Source organism: Triplophysa dalaica, chromosome 23 (genome assembly GCF_015846415.1).
Source record: "Triplophysa dalaica isolate WHDGS20190420 chromosome 23, ASM1584641v1, whole genome shotgun sequence".
NCBI lineage: Eukaryota > Metazoa > Chordata > Actinopteri > Cypriniformes > Nemacheilidae > Triplophysa > Triplophysa dalaica.
Genome location: NC_079564.1, coordinates 183281 through 205734, shown reverse-complemented (window position 1 = coordinate 205734; position 22454 = coordinate 183281). Strand labels below are relative to the sequence as shown.

The following is a 22454-nucleotide window of genomic DNA, read 5'->3' as shown; positions in this document are numbered from 1 at the left end:
AGGTTAGGATATTCAGTCAATGTGGAGACCTTTATTTTGAAATGTGTCTCAGTAAATCGCCATCTTGACTCTTGAAGCTCTTACTGCTTTCGATGCAGCGTTCTACGCCCCTTGTTGATAAAACGACATTAATCATTAGTTTATTTAAGAAGCTTTATTTCCATACATTGGTTCATACGCAGCCTGGCCGCTTTATTATAAAGCTGCTATAAAAGGCTAAAATCATGCAAAAGTATGAAAAGCTGGAGAAGATAGGAGAGGGTGAGTATATGGATTGTGTGGCCTGTATATGCACTAGAGATTTAAAGAGTATTAAGTGAAATAAAGGTTGAGCTTTAAACCTCTGCTGTTAATGATCCGTGTGTAAGCATGTGCTGATATTTAAGTCTGATCTAGATCACACGAGCTGATGCTGAGTCGCAGAGATGCACCTGATCTAAATACACCACAACATCAATGGACCATTCTTCAATCACTTAACTTACATATTTATCTGTTGTAATGAAAAGTTTTAATACGATCAAGAATGAATGTTACATCAAAAGCAAGCTTTCCCATGATTTTCATTGAAAGGAAAAGATTTATTTACGTTTTTTATGTAACGTTACTTAAGCTTACTACACAGGGCGCTTGAGAATATTGAGCCGCAGTCAGATATCAGGACTTAAAAAGTTTAATCGTTTAAATGTGTTAATGTGGTTGTATTTTGCTTAGTGGTCTCTGATATAAAAATGTAATGTGAAAAACATTATTTAATAACCTGACGTCGCTGTGGTTCATTCTGACATACGATCAGGAAAATAATGTGACGTCACCTTACATCGCTGTCTGCACAATAAATCTTTATTTCATTTACATTAAATGATTTAGTAAAACAGAAAGCTGATAGGCCTTACGTTTAAAAATGCACTTTGAAAAGTTAACATTAGATCATCCTTATTAAGACTCTTATAGGCCCGGTTTCACAGACAAGACTTAAGACTAGTCCCAGACTAAAATGAATTTTGAGCTGTCTCAACTGAAAATAGCGCCATGACACTTCTTCAAATATCTTCAGATATGTCAGTGCCATTGTTTTGTCTCCAGATGCACATCAGTAATGTCTTTTTTCTAAGGCATTTTTATAAAAAGGACTTAACTGCCGTAATCAAATAAGGCTTAGTCCTGGTTTAGGCTAAATCTTGTCAATGAAACCGGCTTAAGTGTACCAGACCAATTGCAGGAAAGATACAGACCACTTAACCCCGCCTATCTGAGGATTGTTCAGTTTATAATGAAGCCCTCTCCGATTCCATGCTTAAAAGTGGCGTTTCTCAACATTTTAAGTGTTTCTTTCTGGTCATCAGGCACCTATGGGACTGTTTTTAAGGCTAAAAACAGGGAGACGCATGAAATTGTGGCCCTCAAAAGAGTTAGACTGGATGATGATGACGAGGTAAGGACAGACTCTTTGTGTCATAAGAAGCGCAAGTGTCAAAATAAAAGCGCAACAGTCATTTCAAATCCTATTTCAGGGGGTTCCAAGCTCAGCTTTACGAGAAATCTGTCTCCTGAAGGAGCTGAAACATAAAAACATTGTACGGTATGTTTATGTTTCCTTTCATTTTGAAATGCACGCTTCTCTGTTTCAACACATAGATTATTTGGAGTCTAGTGTGAGTTATTTCCTATTTTTCTATATTTTATTATTTAGTATGCATGTGCGAGTGCGAGTTTTTTTTTAATGTTTATTAATTGTTGTAGTGTTTCTCCTAATGTAGAATAAATAGTTTGTGTCTTTGTTTACTTTTAGGTTGCATGACGTCCTTCACAGTGATAAAAAGCTGACGTTAGTGTTCGAGTATTGTGATCAGGTAAGAGCGAGTGAGGATATCTGTTTTCACCCTGGAAGCAACACTTCTGTTGTTTTGACATGTCAAGTGATGTTTTGTCAAACAGGACTTGAAGAAATACTTTGACAGCTGTAATGGGGACTTGGATCCAGAAATTGTAAAGGTTAGAGGTTTTTACTTTTGTACTTTAAATCCGATAAATATCCTGAGCTATTTGATGTTTGAGATGTCACTGATCTGTGTCTCTTCTTTTAGTCCTTTATGTATCAGTTACTGAAGGGACTAGCGTTCTGCCACAGTCGAAATGTTCTCCACCGGGACCTTAAACCACAAAATCTGCTCATCAACAGAGTAAGAACATGACTGCATGTGTCTGATGTTGTCTATTCACATCATTGTCTTTACCGCTAACCTTAAGTGCAGTTTAGCAGATTATACGCCAAAGAAGCTGCTTCAAACACACCAATCACAGCGCTTGCGGTCCGCGTTGAGTTGACTTGTTGTTACATTTTTGGGGAGGTGCACTTCAGGCTACGGCGTAGATCCCACGCTCGAGTATAAACTGTGCTTAAGGTGTAGATTGTGTTGTACATCTTCACAAAACATAAGTGTTGGGGTTTATGAGCAATGAATATCAGGCAAGTCTGTTGTATTTAAATGACTTAATTATTGTTGTTCTTGTTAGAACGGCGAACTAAAGCTAGCTGACTTTGGTTTGGCCAGAGCTTTCGGGATCCCTGTGCGGTGTTATTCTGCAGAGGTGAGTCACGAGCGGGTCACAACAGAAGAAGGGGTTTTGCTGTGAGGTGTTGACTGGGGTTTAGTGGATGTTGATGTGTTACAGGTGGTGACGTTGTGGTACAGACCCCCAGACGTGCTGTTTGGTGCTAAGTTATACTCTACCTCTATCGACATGTGGTCCGCAGGCTGTATATTTGCAGGTAAGACAGAGTTGCTTTAAAGGTACTGTATATATATATTTATGACTTGAATTGATTTGTCTTATTTTCTTTGGTTTCAGAACTAGCAAACGCTGGACGTCCTTTATTTCCTGGTAACGATGTGGACGACCAGTTAAAGAGGATCTTTCGATATCCTTTACCTGCTGTTGTTCTGGTTGGTGTAAATGTAGCGGCTTTTATGGATTCTGAAGTTGGTCAGCGCATCGGTTGTTTTGCTACGTGTTCTGTATGTGGTTCACTGTATAGCTTGACTTTTTCCTTCATATTTTGACACGTTATTGGGAACACCGACAGAAGAACAGTGGCAAACTATGAATAAACTTCCAGATTATAAGGTATGACGTCTGTCTAAAGGTAGGCTTGAGAGTCTCAGCTGAGTTCTTAAAAGATGATGTCGTAACTTTTGCATTTTATAATAAAATGAGACGCTAGTAAAATAGGCCTTAAATGTGTCTTTTGAAGGGGTCAGTCAGTGGTGTGATCGAGGGAAATGTCATTTCTCCTTAAAAACCTTAAATTAACAGTTGACAGTTGCTTCTGTTCGTTTTTTTTTTTTCATCCTTTCCCCCCTTTTTCTTTTGTGTAAATGATTTTAAAGCCGTATCCAATGTATCCCGCCACAACATCACTTGTAAATGTTGTCCCGAAGCTGAGCAGCACCGGCAGAGACCTGCTCCAGGTACATTCATCAAGTTCTTTGACTGCCATTGTGTTTTATTTCGGGTCTGTTCTAGATGTTTTTATTCTGTTTGCAGAATCTTTTAAAATGTAATCCAGTCCAGCGCATCTCAGCAGAGGAAGCCCTACAGCACCCGTACTTTGCAGACTTCTGCCCACCCTAAATCTGACATCCACAGAGTATCCCTCAGAAGCAGAATTTGAGCCGGTCTGATCTCGCCACCTCACCCACACCATTCCTCCAGTTTTTTGTTCAAGTTACACCTGCTGTGGCAGCATTCAAAGACCTTAAAACAATCTGCCGTGTATTTTGTCGTCCATGTGGACCGGATTGTGATAGTGGCACTCCAGCGTTGTGTTTGTAGTTCCCAGAAAATGTTGGTTTGGTCTGGATGTTAGATCACAGAAACTGGTCCTACTGTACAAGATTCATTTAGTTGCCAAATGTGCATCACAAGTCTGTAATGGTTTACAAAGTTCTGCCGTGAAGACTGAAGGCAGTGATGTGTGTTCTTCATTTAATAACACACAATGAACGTACTTGATTTATGTTTCAATATATGTATTATTTAAAAATAGTTATGTTTGCGTTGTCCTATCATGTCAAATTTTCAACTTCAAATCACACGATTTTAGAATTGCATGTTTTTTTTTAATGCTCAGACAATTGACTTTAAGGGTGTTGCAAAACAAAACCTGTTTTTGTCATATTAAAGCGCTCGGGCACGTCCATGTTACTAAAGGCTGTTATGTAGGATACCAGTGGAGCACAAAACACCCTCAACAGCTGCAACAATAAAAACACAGTCAAGGTCTCGTTCAAAACGTTGGGATTCCATAAAAATATCTGCCAGTATTGTTACAGCAGTTTCACATTATGTTGCACAAGTCAGACTTTCTCAGGCAGTGTTGTCTCATCTCAGAAGCTCTGATTTAGAATAGAATGACTTTTCAGCCGTCATAGCGATTGTATGTGTTATTTTAAAGTAAGAATTTTCTCTGAAGACGTTTTACATTTTGGTCATATGTGGTTGAACACTTTGAATATTTAATTTTTATTTATGAATAAACAGGTGCATCATGTTAAAAAAAGGTAGATTTGGTAACTGTAGGTAAGGGAGCATTCTGGGTAATATTTGAGGAAATCTGACCATTTTTGTTTAAATCTGATTTTATGAGAACCACTAGAAGTTGTAAAACTTGGTACAGGGTAGAATCAGTGCTTGTGTCTGCATCAGGTTGAAAGTAGTGTGCAACCACAAACTTAGACAACTTTCTTACTTCACAATAATGTAGCAAGACTCGGTTTGTAACTTAAAAAATTGCTTTAAAAATGGTTTATTAAAACGTTTTCTCTAAACAGAAAGTCGTATAAATATTATTTTTAAGCATCCTGCAACAAAACCTGCTTAAGTGTGATGCTTTTGCTTTGATTAGAATGCTGAAAGGAATAGTGTTTCACAATGCCTCAAAGTGTTCTTTGTAGTGAAAAAAGGTTCTTTAGATTATAAAGAAATATGAAACTTTCAAGAATTGGTTTTTCTATGCCATTGTTGTGAAGAATCCTTTTTAGCACACACTTTTTTAGTGTAATGCAAAGAGACAATTTGTGCACTAGAACAACGTTCATTTTTAACTTTGAAGAACAAACAAACTGAGTCTGAGTAGACTGTGTTAAGTAGACTGTAGAGTAGAGTAGACTGTGTTTTATTAAATAAATGGATGACTTGAGTAAATAATAAAGAACAAACAGCCTATAGAAGTTAAGATGTGAAGTTCTTCAACACTATCGAAAAAGCATCTCAGGATGAGAACTAAAGAAGCTTGAAAAATGACACTACTTGACCCTTAAATATAAAGTATAATGTTTTGATTTGAATTCTCTTTAGTCACAATTGCCAAAGTTCCATTTGAGTTATTTAAGTTTACATGAGTGATGTAAATGAATGAAGGTAATATGTGGAAGCTATTCACACAGATTTAAATAAGTCAGGAGGTTCTCAATATTTTTGTTAGGGCCCCCACAATATTCATGTCTCCCCTCCCGCTCACAAGAACTCAACATTTCTACCCAATAAAGCAGGTTAGAGCTTGATGTTAACTGGAAAAGGGTTTGGTTAATAAAAAAGGGACAAATAATGAGAAAGATCTTAATCATTATTATGAAGACACGTATACAGTAACATCTCTCTCTCCTGGAACCAAATCCAACTTGACTCTCTATTGGTTTTGATGGTGTGAGGAGCCGTGGATAGAAGTTCACTGCTGAGACTAGAGACCTTTAATAAATATAACCTCCACATTTGGCAAGTTCTGAGCTCTTGTAACCAGGTTAAGTATCTTTGAATACACATGTTTTCCAGCTCCATCAAAAGTCTCACTAACTCTAACTTCTTCATTCTTTCAACATTAATTGCGATTGCAAAAGTGATGTTGATTCAGTGAAGTTTACACTGACAAGTCAACAAGCTGAGAGTAGGAACATTTTCAATCAGCAGACCAGAATGTGATCGTCACACTTCAATAAAAAGACTGAAAATCTGAAGTTGCACTTTGGCTTTAGATTCAAAGATTCATTAGATTTTAGATTCATTATTGGCATGATAAAACAAATGTTTACATTGCCAAAGCACAGACAATTCAATATAAACATGCACAAATACAGATTAAGATGAAAATAAAGTATCTATATATACATCTCAATATAAAGAGAAAAAGAGCAAAGTATTGATGACAGTTCTCAGTGAGTGTAATAGGATCCTGTTAAATAGTGTCAGTCTTTGTGTGTTGTGTTGTGTTGTGCTGGTTGTTGTTTTGTCATGCCAGGACTTGACATATCTTGTAGCAGGTTTGAGTTTCTTGAGTTTTCTCCCAGTATGTATGAGATCTTTTGTTGAAACTGGTTTAAGTGTTTGTGGAAGAATGTTCCTGTGATGTGTGTATAGTTTGGACATGAGATGAAAAACATGATTGTGGGCAGTGTGGACACAGTGTCTCTTCTCTCCATGTGTGTGTCTGCCGTCTCTACAGTGAGCTGTTGATCACTGAGTCTGTACATGCTCAACATTTCTCTTAGTTTAGAGTCTTACACTTGTGAGGTATTCTGACACTTTATATTCTCTGTTAAATATCAGATTTATTCCTCTGCAGAGCTGTTGCTTCTGTCTAGTTTTTGAGATATTTCTCCTGTTGTGTTTTTCTCATTTGGTTTAGTCTGGGTTTGGGCTTGTAGATTTAGTTGTGAGATCAGTTGGATGAAGGATCTTCTCTCTGTTTTCAGCTCTTGATGGCTTAAGACATTGTGATGGGGTGTCTCTGTATCGCTGTTCTCAAGGTGAGTGGAGAATTTAATAGCTTTATGTGACTTTGGTGAAATATTTTTACCTATAGTAAATAAAATGACCTAATTTGATAATTTTTGCCCATTATAAATAAAGTATGTGGTCTTGATCTTTGAAGAGGATTCTTTTTTCTGGACCGTCTCATTTGGACTCGGTCTTGTCTTGGACTCGAACCTCTTTGGACTCGGTCTTGACTCAGTCTCCACTAGTCCTGGTCTTGGACTCAACAAAGGTGGACTTGCAACTGTTTGCAAAAAAACTTTTTGTAACTCATGGTTGAAAATACAAGTATTATTCATTATGTCATATGTTCATTATTTCATTTTCAGTTTAAAGAAAATATAAAAAAATATTAATTTAAAAGATAATTATTAAAATAAACATATTTCCTTTCTTGTTTTGTTAAAGAAATTAAAAAATGATATTTTTTCCATTTTTCATTTTGGGTTGGAAAACGAATATTGACTGAACGGAAGAATCCCTTATTTTACAAGGACCCTTGGTCTATATAATTACGTTTTGTAAGTCTTATGTAGTAAAATAGCAATAAAATGTTATTTTTTTTGAGTGTATACTCTTGTTTGGTGACCGTTTGTCTCAGTTATTGCTCCTTAGACTTTTTTATAACGTTCTGTTATTTTGTTGTCTTGTGTTATAAATGAGCAATACAACGTAAATGAAACGTCTACACGTAATGTATAAAATGTACATTTTGTTTATATCCAGCATTATTGGTCTAATTCTGCGATGAACTCTTAACAAAAAAAATCTTTTGTTAGAATAAACTAAGCAATACTGAACTTTATCTTCACATGTGATGTGTGTAGGGAACTTGGTGGAGTGGTGCAGAACAAAAACGCTGCTGTTCGTCCCTAGGTGGCGCCAGAGAGTTTGTGTATTTGTTATTCTGATGTTGCTTCATCATGAGTAAATGAATTCGCATTGTTAAGATGGTTCAGTACTCGTACAATGGTCTACATTACGAGACTTTCATATGTAATGAAAGAACAGATAAAACTGAGGTGTAAAATGAAAGACAACCCGGATCTAAATGGGTCAGTTGAGCAGTTTTCTTGTAAAGTCAAGGGCACGTGGGTCGAGGATGTGGGTGTCCCCCCCGTTTCCATAGAAATCCTGAAGAATCTCAAATTTTAAACAGGATTAAACCTAACACAGATTTGTGATCATGAACTCAAATTATTATATATGTGTATAAATTGATATCTAAATACGGCGGGGGTGAGTTTACACTTTGATTTGTTTCTTTAAAAACATTGAAATACTCCGCATCGCACACCCAAACCATCACTGTAAGCTATTCAATGCCGCCTCTGTGGAATATTTGACGAACAGCTGCGACGCCCAATCACAGCAGCGTTTCCAGTTCCTCGCGTCGCCTGCTGAGCGATTATTTGCCAACTCGTCTGTCAACTCTTCCACAGTCCCTCAACACCCTCAGTGCCCATTGGTCAGCCTTGTAAACGTCACCGACTCCCGGCCAATCAGAGCGCACTTCCGAGCCGCTTGTTAATTCCCGCCCTCCCGCCGTATCTGTTACATTCTTTCGCACTTTGAAGCAAATATACTTTGTATCAGTTTCGTTCTATTGAATGCTTCCGCTCTTCTGATATCTGCGCTTCATATCGGCATAAGTACATAATTGGGTTATTTATCTATTTAATGTATGTGCTCCTGAAGATCAGGAGGAAGGAGAAGCATCTTCGTCACTTTGTTCCCGTCATCAGGGCATCAGGGCATCAGTGCACCAGTAACAGCGGTAAACAGCAGGTAAGATGCGATGCTTTCTTGCGGTCTCTGTACTGCTCGTGTGATGGATGCTGATCGCGGGTCTACTGCACTGGACGGAAATGTGTGTGTTTGTGCTCGCTGCAGTTCTGCATTTTGTAGCTGTGTGCTAGTCGGCGAGCGTTATTGGCCTTGGTTACAGTAATAGATGTTGATACGCATCTATGACTCTTATTCGCGGACATTCGACTTCATCTTCACACATTTGGGTTATTTCGTTTTTTCCCATTTATAACACCACTGTTTGTATTACAATCGTATGAAGCTGTGTGCTTATATAGGTCGTTGATGTGTGTGTTGTTTTGGTCTGTGTGTGTTTTTCCCCGCCAGATACTTGTTCTGTTCTGATCTGATAACATCGATCAGTTTATGATGAACTGTGGTGTTATTCAATATTATTCCCTGTCGTTATGTTGACAAGCAGGCATAATCGTTTGACACCTGCCACAAATATTACACATTTAAGATTTTTTTTTTGCAATTACTTAAATACCTTTTGTATCCTTATTTCGACTAAATTGAGAACAGTGTTTTATTTCATCATAAATGAATGATTTTAATGGGTTATCTGAAATTAGGTTAAAGTTCATTTTATGGGTCGCCCTCTTCAGGGCGCTATTGAAAGTGCATGTGACGATCCGTTCGTCTTTTAACACACGATAACCGTCAGTGTCACAGACTGTTGGCATGTCTGAATGCTCGAAACATTCAAAAACGAGTGATTATTAGGATTATTTACATGTATGTGCATGTCATCATATATAATACATGTGTTTTATGAATTTAATATTTTTTTGTCTATATACTGTATGGTATATACTTTTTATAAAACGCTGTTTAACTTTATGAAGTATATTTTGTATATGCACGTGTAAATGTGTTGGAATGTACATCATGTTTCTAATTCTTTGGTATGTACAGATTCCTGAACCCTAAGCTACTTATAACTGACATCTGCAATCTTTATTAATACTGTAACAAACTGTCACATTGGCAGATATGAAAGAACGGCTTGCACTTGGTTGCTATAACAACACTGTTGCCATAGATACACCTTGTCTGGATGTAGAAGGCAAGAAAGATATATATTTATATAGTGTGTCTGGATAAAGGAACACATGATATGGATTTATAAAGGAAAGAGAATGGGACGGGCCTGAAAGTTTGAACCTGTCGTGGCTCTCTTATGTCTTTCGATCGCATTTAAACACGTGAAATGAAACCGCAGCAGAAGCGTCTGTGTCAGCATTCAGTGCTTTTCTCTTAATGGATACTACAAAATGTAAAGCATGTCGATTTCTAATAGCACGTGAGGCTGAGATGGAGGGGTGGGCTGTGAGATGGAGGGCTGGGCTGTGAGATGGAGGGGTGGGCTGTGAGATGGAGGGCTGGGCTGTGAGATGGAGGGGTGGGCTGTGAGATGGAGGGGTGGGCTGTGAGATGGAGGGGTGGGCTGTGAGATGGAGGGGTGGGCTGTGAGATGGAGGGGTGGGCTGTGAGATGGAGGGGTGGGCTGTGAGATGGAGGGGTGGGACTGTTCTGTGTAGAATGTGTACTAAACACACAAAACATGTGATTCAATGAAACTTGATTCTCTCTCTGTCTAGAAATGGCTGAAGCCCATCAGGCCGTGGCGTTTCAGTTCACTATAACTCCAGAGGGGATTGATCTGCAGCTATCCCATCAGGCCCTGAGACAGGTTTATCTGTCAGGTCTTCGCTCGTGGAAGAAACGTGTTGTTCGGCTGAAGGTAAAGACCTCAACAAACACCTGGTATCAACTTGTGTGGATTCTTGTTTTTGTGTGTTTGTGAATTCTCTCTCTCGTACAGAACAACGTGATCACCGGCGTGTATCCTGCTAGTCCGTCCTCGTGGCTGTTTGTTGTCATCGCGATCCTGGCCACCATGTACACGCGCTCTGACCCCTCCATGGGACTGATCGCTAAAATCCAGGAACATCTGCCCGTCAGGTACTGGAAGATACATCATGGTCCTCGTCGTTTTGTTGACTCCCACAAATCTTGGTCATCTTATACAAATCCTAATTGATCAAATGCAAATAAGAATTCTGAGAAATCTGTCTTGAGATGAGAACATAGTTGGGCAATTCCAGCGTTATGGACGTGACATAAAAATGCTCGGAGAATTAATTTGTCAATATGTACCATTATGGATGTGAGAATCCTGAAAATGTCTCTTACCTGTCTATGAAAAATCATGTGCTAAAAATAAAACAAATGCTTTGCATATTTGAAGAGAGATCTCACATGGGTATTTCAACCACAAAATGTTCTAATATGCTTGTAAAAACTTTATTTTTCATGTTACGGTTGACATTTTCACGGAATTGCCCAGTTTCGGAGGCTCGCATTATGTCATCACGTGACTCGCTTAACAAGCTTTTCAAGAGCTTCCCACCCATGAATTCTCAGAAAGGCGTGTTTCTTGATCCAGGCGAATGCTACAAACATGGAAAAATGTTTTTCTCTTCAGTTTTATAAAGAATATTGATAATGGAAATTGTATTTTCAGCCAGAATGACTGTTTAAGCAATCCACAATCTTTTTTCTTTCTAAGGCCGGATGTGACGTCAGTGTTATGAGGTATAAAGGTGTATTACCCCAAAGTGATTGGACAGATGTTGTGTGTTTGTCTGTAGTGATTCTCTGAGCGTTCAGTGCCGGACGATGGTGTCGGCTGTGTTGTTCAGTACGCTCCTCTGGTTGTCTCTTATCTTCACCATGAGACTTTGTCTGAAGCAGTTACTGTCTTATCACGGCTGGATGTTCGAGCAACATGGGAATGTGTCCACCACCACCAAAATCTGGGCGGTTAGTAGAGAAGAATTATCAGACACACCTGGATTACATCAGACACGCCTGACCTATACACACCGAACCTGTTTGTTTGTTTCAGGGTATGGTTCGGATCTTCTCCGGCAGACAGCCTCTGTTGTACAGCTACCAGGGGTCTCTACCCAACCTGCCCGTACCAGCGGTGAAGGACACCGTTAACAGGGTGAGGTCATCATCATCACTGTAACTGTCACTCATAATTTTTAGGTAGTGATTTCAACAAAATTTTGTACGTTTTCTGTGGGCGAGGAAGACCACTCTGACTTTCATTGGATCAGTTTAGTGTTCCACTCAACATCTTTCCCTTTTTAGTATCTGGAATCTGTGCGTCCGCTGATGAATGATTCTGAATATGAGAGGATGACAAATCTAGCCAAAGAGTTCGAGGGCAGTCTGGGGAACCGTCTGCAGTGGTATCTCAAACTCAAAGCCATGTGGGCTTCCAACTACGTGAGTCGTCCGATCCAACAATCCATCCACACAAACCTCAAACCATTTCCTTTTATTTTGTGTTTCTTATAAGGAATCATTTACCCCCAGAATAACAAACCTGCATCACTTATCCACCCCATCACAGATTTGTTTGGGCATTATGGACGTGACATGAAAATGCTCAGAGAATTTATTTGTCACAAATATATTGAACCATCTGTTTTTTTAATCACCCGAGTCTAAACATCAGAAAAATGTCAGTCTTTGAACAAATTTTCTGTTTCAAAAAAGGGAAATAAACAAGCGTTATGGATGTGACAAAAATAGAAATGTTTTTTGGTAGACGACAAACTTTTACGGGATTGCTGTGAATTAAAATCTACAAACCTGATGCAAGAAAACCCAACCAATGGAGAAGGGATATCTCCTCACAGAACATAAAATAATTGTTTTGTTTTAATTTTCATGTGTATTTGTGAGGAATATGTACCTTTATGACCGTACGGAAAAACTTGATTTGATCATGATAAGGTCGACAGTTTCATGGAAATGGGTTGAAGTATTCCTTTAAGAATAATTTTTCTTTCTCTCTGTCTTAAGGTCAGCGATTGGTGGGAGGAGTATGTCTACCTGAGGGGCCGTGGCCCAATTATGGTCAATAGCAACTACTATGGAATGGTACGACACTTACAATTGAAAGAAAAAAATAACTGCGAGCCTTTAGCAACTGACTTAGTGTCTTCTAAGTGTTCTTCTGTCTTTTGTGTTTCCTCAGGACTTCCTCTACGTGACGCCGACACCCATTCAAGCAGCACGGGCAGGCAACACGCTTCACGCTTGCCTCTTGTACCGAAGGAAACTCAACCGAGAGGAAATCAAACCTGTGAGTCCTTGCACATGAGATGGGCTTAACCTGCTCCTGTCACCCCGAACCGTTGCAGATTGATCTCTGGGATTGGATTAGCTGTGCACTGATTGAAGTTTGTAGGTCATAGATGAGCGATGCAGATTTTGTGTGTGCATTCACGTACTTCTCTGGATGGGACACATTTCTCCCCAGAAGTGACGTGAATTCAGTATTTATACAGCTAAGCAAAGTCTGTGTTGTGTATTTGTGTACTAAAGTTCAGTGTGTTCTCATGTTTACAGAGTGACGCAGCCTTCTAGCTCACACAGATCATTTATTGAAACAAAGATGCTAAAATATGTTCTTTGGAAATCCTAATTATAACATTACAAAAGCCAACTGGAATAAGACTTTAATGACTGAATTAACATAAGTGAATGTAATTAAGTGTGAAGGTGTGTCATTGTGTTGGAGAACAAACTGTGTCTGCTTTCCATGTACATTAAGTCATTTAGCAGATGGTAATATCTTAAGCGACTCACAGAGAGTTCAGGGATCAATAAGCGATATGTCATACAGAAGCAGTAATTCAATAGGTGCTAATATAAAGTTGCTAGTTTTAGAAAAAGCCAGAACAATCCATGTTGAGAGAAAGTTAGTGGTTTTTTTTCAGTTGTCTGTCAAGTATTGACAGAAGAGATGAGTTTGAAGTAATTTTTGAATGTTGTGAGAGATGTGGTTGACTGCAACGAGTTATGAAGAATGTTCCACCAGGAAGAGTTGTGAAGGAGAATGAGCGGGAAAGAGATTTACTGCCCTTATGGGAAGGAAACACAAGACACCGCTGGTTTGCTGAACGCAGGGATCTTGATGGTGTGTAAGAGTGCAGGAGGGTGTGAAAGTAATCCGGTGCAGATAGAGTGATAGTCCTGTAGGAAAACATTAGTGACTTGACACTGATATTGGCTTCAACCAGTAGCCAGTGGAGTGAGATGAAAAGGGCTGTCATATGGAAGACGAGATGTGCTGCCGCATTCTGAACCTTCTGTTACACCTGCAAATTCTGCTCATTTGATGCTGGTATCCTCATTCTATCTCTATCTCTCTCTCTTTCTTTATCTCTCTCTCTCTCTCTCTCTCTCTCGCTCTTTATCTCTCTTTCCCTCTCTCTTTATCTCTCTTTCCCTCTCTCTTTATCTCTCTCTCTCTCTCTCTCTCTCTCTCTCTCTCTCTCTCTCTCTTTCTCTCTCGCTCGCTCGCTCACAGAGTCGTGTTCCAGGTTTAAATGTTCCTCTGTGTGCAGCTCAGTGTGAGAGGATCTTCAACACCACACGGATTCCAGGGGAAGAGACGGGTAACACACACACACATATGTTGTTTTTCCATGTTTTATGGGGACATTCAATGACACAATGGTTTTTATACTGAGCATCATATTCCCTAACCCACTCCCTCAACCAAACAATCACACAACACTTTCTGCTGTTTTAGATTTTAAAAATAGTTAATTTTGTGATTCATAAACTTGTTTCCTCATGGGGACCAAAAAATGTACCCACAACGATTTTGGATATTGCCATCTTTGTTGGGACATCGTGTCCCCATACCGTAGGGTTTACCAGTTACACACACACAGGTACTCTATTTAACTGGTCAGATTGTCTGTGTGTCTCCACCTCAATTTCTGTCATTCATCTATTACTCAACATCTCTTATCTTAGCATCTTTTCTATTTTTTTACCTCAGTTCTTTGAAATATTTCTAACTTTCGGGTCACTGTGTTAGATTTACATTTATGCATTTGGCAGAAGCTTTTATCCAAAGCGACTTGCATTGCTTTATCCTATACATTTTACATAGGTATTTGCAATCCCCAGGGATTAAACCCACAACCTTGTGTTGTTAACCCAATGCTCTTACCACTGAGCGTCAGGAAAGCTTAGGTGTTACATCTTCTCAAGTCAGATCTGCAGAAAAACTTTATAGACCATTCTAAATGTTCATTTAATCATCATTTCTTGATGTATTGTGGTTATTCTAGTCTAGTGTCAGTCATCCAACAGCTGACAGCATGACAAGACACATGACAACTGATAAATCCACATTATCATCATTATCAAATGTTTTTTTTATAATACATTTTCATTTGTGAGAAATATTGTTAGTAGTTCACAGAATTAAACAAAATGATAATTTCACTTAAACCCATAACTAGAAATAGTAAATTCAGAAACACTGCAAATATTCTCGATGGTTCTCTTAATATGATTTCTACGGCTGTATAATATTACACAACAAGTTTCTGCTTGACATCATCATATTCCAAATCTTTATTTGTAATTCTCTTCTTATGATCTGTTTTCCTCTCCTTTACCCTCTCACCTGTCTTTGTTTTCCATTGACTTCTGTGTTTTGTGCGTCTTATTCTCTGCTGCTTCTGTCAGCGTGTGAAGATGTTTCTCAAATCCTGCAAGAGTAACGCATTGTGTTGACACACACTCCCTACTGGGACTGTCCTGCTTTATAACACACACACACACACACGCACGCACGCACGCACACAGAGCCTGACCCAGAAACACAAAGCACAGCAGGTTGTGAGTCTCTCTCATTCTTTTTTTTTTAAAGGCACAGTACAGACATTATTTACTCGCCCTGTATTTTGAAACATTGAATCTGTATGCAGTTTTAGAGCCAGAGTTTGTTCAGTTTGATTGAAAGGTTTGTGTGTTGTGTGTTTAGATTCTCTGGTCCACTGGCAGGACAGCGAGTATGTGGCTGTGTTTCACAGAGGTCGTTATTTCCGCCTGTGGCTGTATCACGCCGGCCGTATGTTGTCACCGAGAGAGATCGAACACCAGGTTCAGAGTATCCTCGATGACCCGTCACCCCCTGCGCCGGGAGAGGCCAAGCTCGCTGCTCTGACCGCGGGAGACAGGTACTGACTGATGTTCTGCAAACATGCACATACGTGTGGATATAACACAGCTTCATAGGTCAGTGACTGAACACCATCAATCAGAGGAACCAAGAGAGGGGCTGTTTATGGAAAGTTCCCTTTTAAGACTTTGATAGGGATGGTAATTTCGGTTAATTTCCCTAACCGAGAACCGACAATCGTTAACTGAACATTAACAGTTAACCGATAAGATTTGAATAATAAATGCTCCGGGGATGCAAACTCCAAAATGAGACACAGCTACAGTTGACGAGCGCCCTTGACACGTTAAAAATACAAACATTTATTACACAGATTTATTTTAACATGCAAACAGCACCTGCATTCACATTATTATCACATTTTAACGAACCTTTGGCATTTTGGACGATGGAGAAAAACTAAAATATTATAAATCTAAAGCATAAAATAAACAGGCAAGAAAAAAATGAAATAATTAACAAATTATGACAAAACGGAAGCACAGAAGAACCAGGAAAGTACATTTCCGTCAGAGAGTTTTTTCATCATATAAAAATAGCAGGCCTACCTCAATCCAAAGCTTGGAGTTTTTATTTAATAAAGTAACATGTTTACATGATGTGGTGACAGTCTGGAGCTTGTTGACAATTAGACCCGCGGCAGAAAACATCCTTTCAGATGGCACGGATGTCCCGGGAATGTAGTGATAACACCTCGGGAAGTGCGACACATTTGCGTTCCAGCAGCCAGTCTTAGCTAAACAGATATAAGTCCGATCTGTTATACAAACATTATTTTTTACTTATTCAAATTTCACATTCATATTTTTACGTCATGCCTAAAAGAAGGAAGGGAAACCACCGGTTGTGCCATTTTTTTCTCTTTTCCAAAGCGCACGTGCAGCCGATGCTATGCATCCGTGAGCTAAGTTAATGTGAAGGATCAATTGATTTTCTTTCACAATACAGAAAACTAAAAACATGTACGATTGAATAGTTAATTAAACACGTATTATAACCTCCATCCATCCATTTTCTACCGCTTATCCGGGGCCGGGTCGTGGGGACAGCAGTCTAAGCAGGGATGCCCAGACTTTCCCCTCCCTCGACACTTCCTCCAGCTCTTCCGGGGGGACACCGAGGCGTTCCCAGGCCAGCCGGGAGACATAGTCCCTCCAGGGTGTCCTAGGTCTTCCCAGGGGTCTCCTCCCAGTGGGACATGCCCGGAACACCTTCCCGGGAAGGCGTCCACGGGGCATCCGGAAAAGATGCCCGAGCCACCTCAGCTGACCCCTCTCGATGTGGAGGAGCAGCGGATCTACTCTGAGCTCCTCCCAAGTGACCGAGCTTCTCACCCTATCTCTAAGGGATCGCCCAGCCACCCTGCGGAGAAAGCTCATTTCGGCCGCCTGTATCCGGGATCTTGTCCTTTCGGTCATGACCCACAACTCATGACCATAGGTGAGAGTAGGAACGTAGATTGACCGGTAAATTGAGAGCTTCGCTTTGCGGCTCAACTCCTTCTTCACCACGACAGACCGCTACAGCGACCGCATTACTGCAGAAGCTGCACCGATCCGTCTGTCAATCTCCCGTTCCATCCTTCCCTCACTCGTGAACAAGATCCCCAAATACTTGAACTCCTCCACTTGAGGCAGGAACTCTCCACCTACCTGTATTATAACCTTTTTTTCTAATATCGGTCAACGGTTAAACGGTCAATGTGAGCATCCCTAAACCAGAACACACTAGAGACCAACTAGCAAACTGTCTAAAACACCCCAGACACTGCAGTGAAATCCAATGATAAGCAGTCAGACATTTTGGCAATCATGGATTAGCATCTTGTTTTTTTGTCAAAATGATTTAAGACCTCCAGACGGCTGTGATGAACACATTTAAAAGCTTGTATCCAGAGACTTAAAGGAACAATCACTCAAAAATGATATCTGTTATCACTTGCTCATGCTCATGTTATTTCATTCCTGAATGTATGACTTTGTTCTGTTAATCACAGAAAAAGATATTTGGAAGAATGTGAGCAATTTTCAGGTCTAGGACATCATCCATAGTAGGAAAACAAATATTGTCTTTTATTGTTCCGTTGAACACATCATGAGATATTTAGGCAAACAAAGAGTTCTGGGAAACCTTCGACTACCATTTCATTCTTCCTACTAGCCCATGATAGTCAATGATGTCACAGAAATGGAAACTGCTCACGTTCTTCTGAACATCTTTCTCTGTGTTCATCACTACAAATCATATATTCAGGTATGAAATGACATGAGCGTGAGTAAATGATGACAGAATTATCGCAGCTAAATGTTTTGCCTTGTAACACACCCTTTATCATCCCAAACAAACAAGACAAACAACACATTAAGAGTTAAAAGCTTTTTTTCAGCCCATTTACAGATTTGATCTTGTTTGAAGCATAAACTCACTTCATTTTAAACTAGTTATATTTTCTTTTATGCTTTAATAAAAGTTTTATATAACAGGACACAGAACTTCATTTCTAAGATCACTTTGCTTCTGACAGGTTTCCTGATGTAACACTTTTAGGTTTTTATATCTGGAAAATAAGACAAAAAGACTTTTACCAGTGAATGTGAGATAAACTAAATCCCAGAATCAATTTTATTTCCCAGAATCCCTTGGGCTCAGGCCAGAAAGGACTTTTTTAGTGCGGGGGTGAACAAGAGATCTCTGGACTGCATTGAGAAAGCTGCGTTCTTTGTTGCCCTCGACGACGATGAGCAAGGCATGATGGGAGACGACCCAGCTGGGAATTTGGATCGCTATGCAAAGTCTCTGTTTCACGGCAAGTGCTACGACAGGTGCGTGTGCTTCACCAGTACAAAACCATCTCTTATGTCAGTCCTAAAAGCATCAGTCACATGTTCTGCTAATCACCACATCAACATTTCTGCTTCAGGTGGTTTGATAAGTCTTTCACTGTGGTGCTCTATAAGAACGGAAAGAATGGACTGAACGCTGAGCACTCGTGGGCAGACGCACCTGTAATGGCTCACCTGTGGGAGGTGAGAGAACCAGAGACGGTCCATGTGCTTAAATGAGCAATAGTACAACTCCACAGCCATAAATCTCTCTCTCTCTCTCTCTCTCTCTCTCTCTCTCTCTTTTTATCTCTCTTTATCTCCCTCTCTCTCGTTCTACATCTCTCTCTCTCGTTCTACATCTCCCTCTCTCTCTCTCTCTCTCTCTCTCTCTCTCTCTCTCTCTCTTGTCTCTCTCTTGTCTCTCTCTTGTCTCTCTCAGTATGTGATGACAACTGACTGCTTCCAGTTGGGTTATAATGAAGAAGGCCACTGTAAAGGAGATGTTGACTCGTCGCTGCCGCGTCCTCAGAGACTCAGCTGGGATATATCTGCAGAGGTAGAAACATGTGATGTTTAAAGACACAGCGTATAGTATATGATGAGGGAGGGTTCATGTTTGATGGTCTTCTCATTGTGTCTCAGTGTCAGGAGCGTGTGGAGAGGTCTCTCGCTGTGGCACAGGCGCTGGCCGATGATATTGACTTTCACGTGTACCCAATACAAGAATTTGGCAAGGGCGCCATCAAGAAGTGTAAAATCAGTCCTGATGCCTTCATTCAGATCGCTTTACAGCTGGCCTATTACAGGGTAACACTAAACTCTTAAAAGGATAGTTCACCTGAAAGGATTTCATCATGTACTCACGCTCATGTCATTCCCGTCCCTCCCTCCATCCAGAATAGAGGAACGTTCACTCTGACATACGAAGCGTCAATGACGCGATTGTTCCGCGAGGGCCGTACCGAAACCGTCCGTTCCTGCACCAGCGAGAGCTATGCGTTTGTCAAAGCACTCGAAAGCGGAGAGGTAACACGCCTGCAAACTCCTTTACAAAGGACGTGCGTGCACACGTTCCACTACAAACCCTAAAAACAGGCCACACACCCTAAACATCTTTGTTTCTCTCACTCGTGTAGAGTAAGGAGGTGTGCCGACACCTGTTCCGCGCGGCGGCCGAGAGACACCAGAACCTCTACAGGATGGCCATGACGGGCGCGGGCATTGACCGACACCTGCTCTGCCTCTACATCGTCTCCAAATACCTGGGAGAAGAGTCGCCGTTCCTCAAGGAGGTGTGTGGATGTGTTCAGTGAGCTCTTCTTTCCTCACAAATGTTTTCTTTACTTAATTGTGTGTTTGTGCATCAGGTGCTCTCCGACACCTGGCGTCTCTCCACCAGTCAGACTCCTCTCCAGCAGGTGGAGCTGTTCGATTTCGTCAATCACCCAGACTACACCACCTGCGGCGGAGGATTTGGTCCAGTGAGACGATTTTACTGTCTATCAAACGTTATTTTGACGTCTGTTGATGTAATTTTATGGCTGTATGTGAATTGACGTGCTCTTGACAGGTGGCGGATGATGGATACGGCGTGTCTTACATCATCATCGGAGAAAACATGATCAACCTCCACATTTCCAGCAAATTCTCTTGCCCTCAGACTGTAAGAACAACAATATTTCCATCTTTAAGCCAGATCATATTTCATGTTTATGAGAGTATTGAAAGGGAAAGTCAAAAATGGTCATCATTTATTTACCCTCACGTCCTTCAGAATGTGTATACCACTCTTTCTTCTGTGGAACACAAATGAAGATATTTTGAGAAATGTCTCTATGCCTTCCATTGTGTGAACACAAAATCACAAGTTTTTTTGTGTTCTGCTGCAGAAATAAAAGTAAAAAAATACATCTAAATATAAAAAATAGTCTAAAAGTGGTTAAGTTGAGGTGTTTTTCTTCATCCCCTCTCTGTTTCAGGACTCTCATAAGTTTGGAGCTCAGATTGTCCAGGCCATGAAAGACCTCCTGATGTTGATGTCACCAGAAAAAACAGACGGGTCCAAAACTGAGAACCACTTTCAGAATAAAAAACACCTGTAGAGGTGCAAAAGGTTCACTGCAACGGCCAAAAGCAGAAGGTCACATAGAAAACTGAGTGTGTGTGTGCGAGTTCGTGTGTGCGCGTGTTTGTGTGTGTGCGTGCGTGCGTGCGTGCGTGCATGCGTGTGTGCTTGTATGATTGTTGAATGCATCTTTAGGTCATACACATGTGCGTTCGTACATTCCATGCTTGTATAAAATGCAGCGATGTCATGAAGCCATGAACAACATGAAGAATGTATCAGTGGTGGAAGTCGCTTTGTCATAAAAATAGAAAGAAGTGAGAGAGAGTTTGATAGTGGAGCGAGAGGATTCTCAGCGTTTCCCTGGATGATCACTTACATTCACTTGCTTCTAATGTTTAGAGTTTATGAAGATTTAAAATGATTTAGTAGAATGATGATGATGATGATGATGGATGTCTAATAATCGAACCGTTAGCGTATCTGAGATCACAGCACTGCATCACCTCTGGATCTTCTGATGAAGACACTTAAAACTGCTCTCACAGCACTCACGATCACATCCAGATGGACATTCTGCATTTAAACAGGTTATGTGAAGCTTGAAAAGTGATTTATGACTCAGAAGACCTCACGTGACTGCAGTGAATGTTATCGTCCAGAGACTGTATATTGATTATTGTGGCATGTTGATCTCACTGAAGTCCAAGTCATTTTAAGTGTTTTTATTATTATTTAAAAATGCTGCTAACACCATAACTTTATACTCATTCACAAGGTGTTTAGTCAGTCTTAGTTGGTTTTGAAACAGTTTGAGAATGGCATTATAAGAGAAACATCTCAAGCTTATTAACGTGTCGGCTCAAGTGTGAGCTCTAGTTGCTGTTTACTGTGGTACAATAATATTCTGAAGGTAGCTTCCTAAAGAGGAAAGATTGTAAACTAATAAAATGATCGATTTTAAGTCTTAACCCAGAAAATATTGGTGTGCAGGGACCAAAATATTGGTGTGAGATCGGAGACCTGTAATGATTTAAATGTTCTAACAGCACCTCGAGCACTCATGTTTTGTGAAGGACATCTAGTTGATGACAATAAAATTACAATCATCAACAGCTGGCATTACACAATCTTCATCAATCTGCGTTTAATGACACATCTGTTCTTACCGTGATTCTGCTGCTGACCAATAGTGTTTCTTTCATGAGAGAAAAATGAAGAAACATCAAACCTTCCCCAATATTCAGTTTGGATTTACTCTGTTTTCACCAGCGTTTTCTTTGGCAGCTGAACCTTGTTTCTGTGGTATTTGTTAAACTCAGTTTTATTGTCATATTCAGCCGTTGTTTCCTTTATAAAGTTGAAAAATGAGTTCTTCGATACGTGCATTGTGAAACTGTTGGTATGTCTTATATCTTACCACTGCTTTTACACTGTATAATCTACTTGAGTTTAAACCTCACTGATGATTTTATTGTTGTTGTTCATAACTATAATTATTATTATTATAAATATTATTGCTCTTCTAATAATACATGTGAAGCTGAAAACAGTAGCAATGCAAGAGTTTGTGTAGTGTTGATGTTAGTGTGAAAAGAGGAATATTTGAGCTCATCTGTCTTCTGAATGAATGTTCTGGGCCAGTACTGTATTCTCTCTCGCTCGTCTTTTCCTCATATTTAAGCTCATTGTTTGCTTGAAGATCACTGCAAAGCTTTACTCTCTTTCTCTGGCAATCTGTCGCTCTTTTACATTTGATATCTGAATATTGGAAGGGAAAAGACGAGTTCACTTTTTTATTAAAATGGTCAAGCACAGGTGTGTTTGTGGTGTTATTATATCAGACCTGATGCTTACGTCATCACATCAA

General features: G+C 39.9%; 2 protein-coding genes across 2 annotated transcripts; both read left to right on the top strand.

The window, feature by feature from the left end:
• The first annotated feature begins 47 nt into the window (after positions 1-47).
• On the top strand, positions 48-4050 carry cdk5 (cyclin dependent kinase 5). Its single transcript, XM_056737877.1, has 12 exons — positions 48-261; positions 1347-1435; positions 1515-1582; positions 1793-1853; positions 1939-1995; positions 2088-2183; positions 2518-2592; positions 2677-2773; positions 2854-2923; positions 3069-3129; positions 3393-3473; positions 3550-4050. Exons 1-12 carry the CDS (start codon positions 225-227, stop codon positions 3634-3636), a joined length of 879 nt encoding a protein of 292 aa, XP_056593855.1. The 5' UTR covers positions 48-224; the 3' UTR covers positions 3637-4050.
• Positions 4051-8346: 4296 nt separating this feature from the next.
• Positions 8347-22401, top strand: LOC130413012 (carnitine O-palmitoyltransferase 1, liver isoform). Its single transcript, XM_056737872.1, has 19 exons — positions 8347-8601; positions 10227-10369; positions 10451-10590; positions 11280-11451; positions 11537-11638; positions 11788-11925; positions 12508-12585; positions 12683-12790; positions 14021-14108; positions 15497-15692; positions 18328-18516; positions 18615-18720; positions 18959-19075; positions 19162-19326; positions 19417-19545; positions 19656-19811; positions 19887-20000; positions 20090-20182; positions 20499-22401. Exons 2-19 carry the CDS (start codon positions 10229-10231, stop codon positions 20619-20621), a joined length of 2355 nt encoding a protein of 784 aa, XP_056593850.1. The 5' UTR covers positions 8347-8601; positions 10227-10228; the 3' UTR covers positions 20622-22401.
• The last annotated feature ends 53 nt before the right edge of the window (positions 22402-22454 follow it).

What these genes read in the sequence shown, in the direction of transcription:
- cdk5 (XM_056737877.1), top strand. Translation starts at nt 225, where the DNA reads ATGCAAAAGTATGAAAAGCTGGAGAAGATAGGAGAGG. An exon ending in GCTGGAGAAGATAGGAGAGG is followed by an intron (nt 262 to 1,346) that starts GTGAGTATATGG and finishes TCTGGTCATCAG; the next exon opens with GCACCTATGGGACTGTTTTT. An exon ending in ATAAACTTCCAGATTATAAG is followed by an intron (nt 3,130 to 3,392) that starts GTATGACGTCTG and finishes ATGATTTTAAAG; the next exon opens with CCGTATCCAATGTATCCCGC.
- LOC130413012 (XM_056737872.1), top strand. Translation starts at nt 10,229, where the DNA reads ATGGCTGAAGCCCATCAGGCCGTGGCGTTTCAGTTCACTATAACTCCA. An exon ending in CCACCACCAAAATCTGGGCG is followed by an intron (nt 11,452 to 11,536) that starts GTTAGTAGAGAA and finishes TGTTTGTTTCAG; the next exon opens with GGTATGGTTCGGATCTTCTC. An exon ending in AAGCACTCGAAAGCGGAGAG is followed by an intron (nt 19,546 to 19,655) that starts GTAACACGCCTG and finishes TCACTCGTGTAG; the next exon opens with AGTAAGGAGGTGTGCCGACA.